General features: G+C 45.5%; 1 protein-coding gene across 7 annotated transcripts in view; it reads left to right on the top strand.

The window, feature by feature from the left end:
• The window catches only part of PRKAG2 (protein kinase AMP-activated non-catalytic subunit gamma 2), a 299615-nt gene extending 293953 nt beyond the window's left edge, over window positions 1–5662 (top strand). For 4 of the 7 annotated variants that reach the window (XM_027538542.1, XM_027538543.1, XM_027538540.1 and 1 more), the window contains 2 exons: window positions 206–299; window positions 4484–5662. In XM_027538542.1, coding sequence (XP_027394343.1) covers window positions 206–299; window positions 4484–4515 — 126 coding nt within the window. In that variant the 3' untranslated portion in view covers window positions 4516–5662. The remainder of the gene's footprint in view (window positions 1–205; window positions 300–4483) is intronic. The other 3 variants (XM_027538545.1, XM_027538544.1, XM_027538546.1) reach the window with 3 other exon arrangements.
• Window positions 5663–6000: the final 338 nt, after the last annotated feature.

Genomic DNA, 6000 nt, shown 5'->3' on the forward strand with positions numbered 1-6000 from the left:
TTGCCATGCCCTCCTGCAGGAGATCTTCCTGACCCAGGGATCACACCCAGGTCTCCTGCATTGCAGGCAGATTCTTTACCATCTGAGCCTCTGGTTGTTGTTACTCACTGTATAGTACATGAAAGATTTTCTTTCTAAGGTTCATTTTAAAACTTGACTTTACTTCAGCTTTCACGTGTGGGGCCTCCCCTTCTCTCGTTTGCAGGTCCATCGGCTGGTGGTCGTCAATGAAGCCGATAGTATCGTGGGAATTATTTCCCTGTCCGATATTCTGCAGGCCCTGATACTCACCCCCGCAGGTATAAATGCTAGTGTCTGACCTTCACCGTAAGTACATGGCAGGGGGTGGGGTGAGCAGTAAGCCCTTCCCTAGCACCTGCCAGCCACAGCCTTCTCTACAGCACTTCATTTTCATTTTCGTTGTGGTTTTGAAGTTTCACTGTCCTACTTGAGAGAGAAAAGTTTATAGAAAGTATTCTGGCTTAGGAGCATCCTATCAGTACCTAGAGTGCTTCAGTAATCAAGGTCTCATTGCCATGTTCATCATAACCTTTTCCTTTAAAAAGAGCTCCTCAGTTTCGCTTTGTTTTTAGGGCTGCTAACTGGAAATCAGGAAGGAAATTCTTTGGGATCTACCTATTAAAACCATCCTTGGGTTCAAGCCCTGGGTTGGGAAGATCCCCTGGAGAAAATGGCAACCCACTCTAGTATTCTTGCCTGGAGAATCCCATGGACAGAGGAGCCTGGCAGGCTACAGTCCATGGGGTCACAAATAATTGAACATGACTGACTAACACTTTCCCTTTCACCCTTCCAAAAGAACTTACTAGTAGTGAGTATATAAAACAAAGGAGCTGCACAAACTTTTGCATTAATAGCGTATTAATAGTTATTTATGTTAACTGCCAAATGACATTTGGTGACTGAACTCATTTTCTCCCAGATTCACTCTAAGCAAACCCTCAGGTCACAGTCAGGGAGCCTGGGGAGGGGGCTTTAGAAGAGAGAAGTCGGTGTTTCTGCCAGGCCACATGTTTACTAGATGGGTCCTAAAACCACCGCCCGCCGCCTCTACCCGCCTCGCCCATCTACTGTACTAAGCATTTACAGATAGCCCAGCCTCAGGCCTCACAGATCAAGGCCAAGACCTGAGAGTAAATGATGTGCCCTTTGAACTCTTAAGTTAAACATTAAAATTTGCATTTGCTTGGGTATTGATTTTCCTTTAGTTCAGAAATTAATCAGACTAGCTACGACTAGTTTTTACAGTTGGCCGGTGAGCTGAAGATACCCGCCCTAAAGGAACCCCCACCACCAGTGGGAAGCAGACCCCACTAAGCCAGGAGGGCGGGGGCGGGGGCGTGGCCCCGGGGAACAGGGGCTCACAGAGCTGGAGCAGCACCCGGCGGTGTTGGAGAAGTCCTGGGGCCCAGCCTACGTCTGCTGAGCCGAACCTCTCGAGATGGGGCTTGCCACAGTCATTTTAAAATCTCAGACATTAGAGAACTTCGTTTTAAAGACAAGTTTCAGTACAGCATTAGAGGTCAACCTTTGCACACACCACAAGCAATCAGCCACCACCATGCAACTGACTCCTCACCCACGTCAGCCCCCGTCCCCCTCCTTCTGGAAACCAGTCCTCTCTTCTCCATGTGTTTTTGTTGTTATTTCATTAGTTTTGGCTCAGGGTTTTGGGGTTTTTTTTAAGATTCCACATATGAATAAAATCATATGGTATTTATCTTTTCCTGTCTTATTCCATGCTGAAGTAAGTGAACGATCCATCCACGTTGTCAAAAATGGCAGGATTTCATTTTTTTTATGGCTCATGATAATCTCTATAGTCATGAAATGAGAAAAGGACTAAAAGAATGTGAGATTGTCCGTAGCATCACTTACAGTAACCTAAAACTGGGAATAACCCAGACATCTTTGAGCGCAAGAATGGACAGACTGCATTCTGTCCGTCGGTAGCATGGGTGGGTGGTGAACGCACAGTTGTATCTGACAATGGACGAACCGCATAGACAAACCATAAAGCGAGGGAGCAGGACCAGTGTGGAGAGGGTGGTTCCACCGGTGTACAGCTGGCCCTTGAACAATATGGGTCCACTCCCACGTGGAATTTTTTCAACAGTAGACTGCAGTCCCACACGGCCCGTGGCTGGTTGAACCCACAGAGGCGGAACCAAGGATGCAAGTGGAATCATGGGTACAGAGGCCAAGCTGTGTGCACTGCCCCGGCTCCACATGTTCACGGGTCAGCTCTACAGCCCCTCCATGCACGTTAGGGAAAGGACTCTTCCCCTCAGGCTCATCCCCACGGCCACGTCACTTGGCACCTTGAGAAAACCGGCTGGCCCTGGGCCAAGGCACACAGCTTGCCGAGCAGAGTCAGGCCAAACGTCAGCTCCCTTCTGTCCCCGAGGCCAAGATTCTTTGTGCATCACAAATTCACAGTAAGCAATTCTTTATCCTCTCTGTGCCTTGGCAAAACAAACCAGAAGAATGAGAATGTTCATCTGGGCGGGTTTAAATTTCCATCCAGATTGGATTTTTTCAGAAATTCTAAGTCACTGATGCAAGTCAGCGTTAATGAGAATGCAAGGAGGAAACCTGGGCCACAGCTGGATTTGAAATGTATGTTAACACAGAAATAGCATTATGACAGAGAAGGCAATGGCACCCCACTCCAGTACTCTTGCCTGGAAAATCCCATGGACAGAGGAGCCTGGTGGGCTGCCGTCTCTGGGGTTGCACAGAGTCGGACACGACTGAAGCAGCTTAGCAGCAGCAGCAGCATTATGAAAACAGGGATAGTCAAAGTAAGAGTTCTTTCTAGTACAGTTGGATGTAACACGGTTTATTTAAGGATGTGCCCTGTGCTCCCGGTATCTGGATTATCCATGAGCCTTGGGGGCAGAGCTCTCTTGGAATGGAGGGAGCACCTCCTTCAGACCAGACAGTGTGGTGGGAGCGTCAGACCAGAGGTCCCACCTGGGCCACCAAGCCCGCTCGCCACCCGCTCTCCCCTGGAGCTGTGAGAGTGGGCCAGCTCGCGGCTCCCCTGTGCAGCCTCCACCCCTTCTACAGAACAAGCAGCTGACACAGGCCTCCTGTCCCTGCAGAGATCCTTACCCTGACTGAAACCACACCACGAGGCCCCATGCCCAGATGAGCAAGGTAGATGTTTATTGGATAATGAGTAAGAGATGTTTTTGAAATCATCCACTATTATGAATAAAAGGGCAGTTGAGTTCAGTCGCTCAGTCATGTCCAACTCTTTGCGACCCCATGGACTGCAGCACCCCAGGCCTCCCTGTCCATCACTAACTCCCAGAGCTTGCTCAAACTCGTGTTCATCGAGTTGGTGATGCCATCCAACCATCTCATCCTCTGTCGTCCCCTTCTCCTCCTGCCTTCCATCTTTCCCAGCATCAAGGTCTTTTCCAATGAGACAGTTCTTCGCATCAGGTGGCCGAAGTATTCAATTTCAGCTTCAGCATCAGTCCTTCCAATGAACATTCAGGACTGATTTCCTTTAGGATGGACTAGTCGGATCTCCTTGCAGTCCAAGGGACTCTCAAGAGTCTTCTCCAACACCACAATTCAAAAGCATCAGTTCTTCAGCGCTCTGCTTTCTTTATGGTCCAACTGTCACATCCATACGTGACTAGTGGAAAACCCATAGCTTTGACTAGACAGACCTTTGTCGGCAAAATAAGGTCTCTCCTTTTACCAGTAGTTATTCTTTTCATTGGATAATGGACACAATTTCCCATTAAGGATACTGATTTGATAATTAACATTTTCTCTTGTTCAAAAAAGTTTCAGCTATAGTTCATTGTCCAGCTTATCTCAGATGTTTCAAGCGAACTTAAGTATCTGCGCACGCAACCAGTGAGTCAACAGCCCAATGGCAGTAGCTTCAGTCTTTTAACCCCTTATTTTTATAGATTGTTAATCTCTTTCAAAGTGAACTGTCTTCTAGCATCTAATGAAAAAACAGAGAAGCTGTTGTAATGGAAAAAAAAAAGCAACTCCCCCCCTCCTAACACATTTAGAAATATCCTGGCCAGATGAGAGTAGGTGTTAGGTCAGGTACTGTAAACATGTTACAACGCTTTTCTTTTTCACATTTTTTGTAAGTATATACAACGGAAGTACTTTGCACCTTCACTAAAACTTAAATATACATTTCTTTTAAAACTTTTTAGCAGCAAAACCCTCTTCTTTTCAAATTAAACCTTGCACAGTTAGAGTTACAATATGCAGTATAGAATAAAGGCATGCCGCAGCGATGCCGGGGGTGGAGGGCGGTGGAACCCGGACCCACCTGCTCATCGCCCACGACTCGTGAGGCTCTGCAGGTGAAGGCAGGAGCCACGGGGTGGAGAACCGCCTCTGTGCTCACCTAGGACCGGCGCAGCAGCAACATATTTTTACGTTTGCTTTGAAACTTCCATTTCCCATCTCCTGGCAGGTGCCAAACAGAAGCAAACGGAAGCTGAGTGACCCCCGTGAGCAGAGGAGCCCTTGCAGGAGAACTTGAACAAAGATGCTGGGTCACGCTTTGCCTCATGAACACGGACTGCGATGAACACAGCAAAAACGGCTGAGAACGTGTGGTATCAGGGTTTAGCGATGGGTTTTTTTTTCCCCAGTGATGTTGACACGAAGCATAAAAAGAGAAAGCTTGTATGTGTTTGAAGATTTCAAGCTTGCATTAAAAGACTGTTCTCAGACCATCGTCTGAAAGATTTCAAATGCTGTATGTCATTAAAGTGCACTGTGTCCTGCGTTTTTATTCTTTTTCATGTTAAAGAAGTCACTGGTATCTTAACAGGCGGCATGATGTAAGGCAAGTGTGGCCTATTAAGAACTAGAGCCTTACGTCGGAACAGCGGCCCGTCACCACCGCTGCCCGCGGCGGCCGGAGCGTGTCCCGGCGAGGCGGCACTGCTGGAGTGTGAACGCGCTGAACCTTTACCAGATCAGTTTGTTTTCATTCAATTTGTTGACTAGCTGTAATCTGAATATAAATAATTTACTTTATAAAATTTTAATGATGGTCTTACGTTTAAGTGTTCCGTTCTGAACCACAGTGTAAAACAAGGCTGACTTACAGCAGCTTTATTTATTTTTTACTTTCATGCAGTTTTTTTTACACATCTTTTTGGTGGGTAAACTTGACCATACCCATGAATAAACCATTGGTTGCTACTTTAAAAGGGCAGTTTTCTCATCATTTCAGTTCGGACCTGGAAACGATAAGACTTCTCAGAGAGCCACTGTTGGGTTTTAAAAGCTGACGTTTCTAACAGCATGTGTGGGAACCTGCTCTGCAGGGCTGCAAACAAAGTGCCCGGAAGATGTCTATTTTTTTCCTTGTGTTTTGACATGAAAATCATGATGTCTGTATGACTGCTGATGCGATTGTTTTGTAAATTTTACTGTGGCATATGCAGTATTGTCATATGGTTGAGGAGAAACACAATGTTTCCTAGTGTAAGTGCTCTGAAAATGTTGACACTGTGTGTGCGTGTGCGTCTGTGTGTGTGTATACACACACACATGAGTATAGTTTGGTTTTTTGTTTTGGGGTTTTTTTTTTTCAGATTGAAAACTTAAAATAAATCTTACTATCTGCCATGTTGTTAAAGAAGTTCTTTAAAATACTTTGTATTTCAGCACACATTAATTAGAATCCTACATGCAATTTTCCACTTAGATCTTTCTCCCCAAATAAAGGAGAACATGCATTCTCCTTTCCTTTTTTACATCAACAGGAAATAAGACCTTAGTGATTTGATTCATAAACTTTACCTCTCTCCATTATTAAATAAAACATTTCATTTAAAATTTCCATGCATATTTTATCATGCTAGGGGTCCATTTTTTCATCTCCTAATAGGCCAACTATGAAAGAGATTTTGCCTGTTTTCCCCATAGAAACAGTAGTGTTTGTGATTTAGGCTAATGGTAAATCTTGGAGAACAA

Source organism: Bos indicus x Bos taurus, chromosome 4 (genome assembly GCF_003369695.1).
Source record: "Bos indicus x Bos taurus breed Angus x Brahman F1 hybrid chromosome 4, Bos_hybrid_MaternalHap_v2.0, whole genome shotgun sequence".
NCBI lineage: Eukaryota > Metazoa > Chordata > Mammalia > Artiodactyla > Bovidae > Bos > Bos indicus x Bos taurus.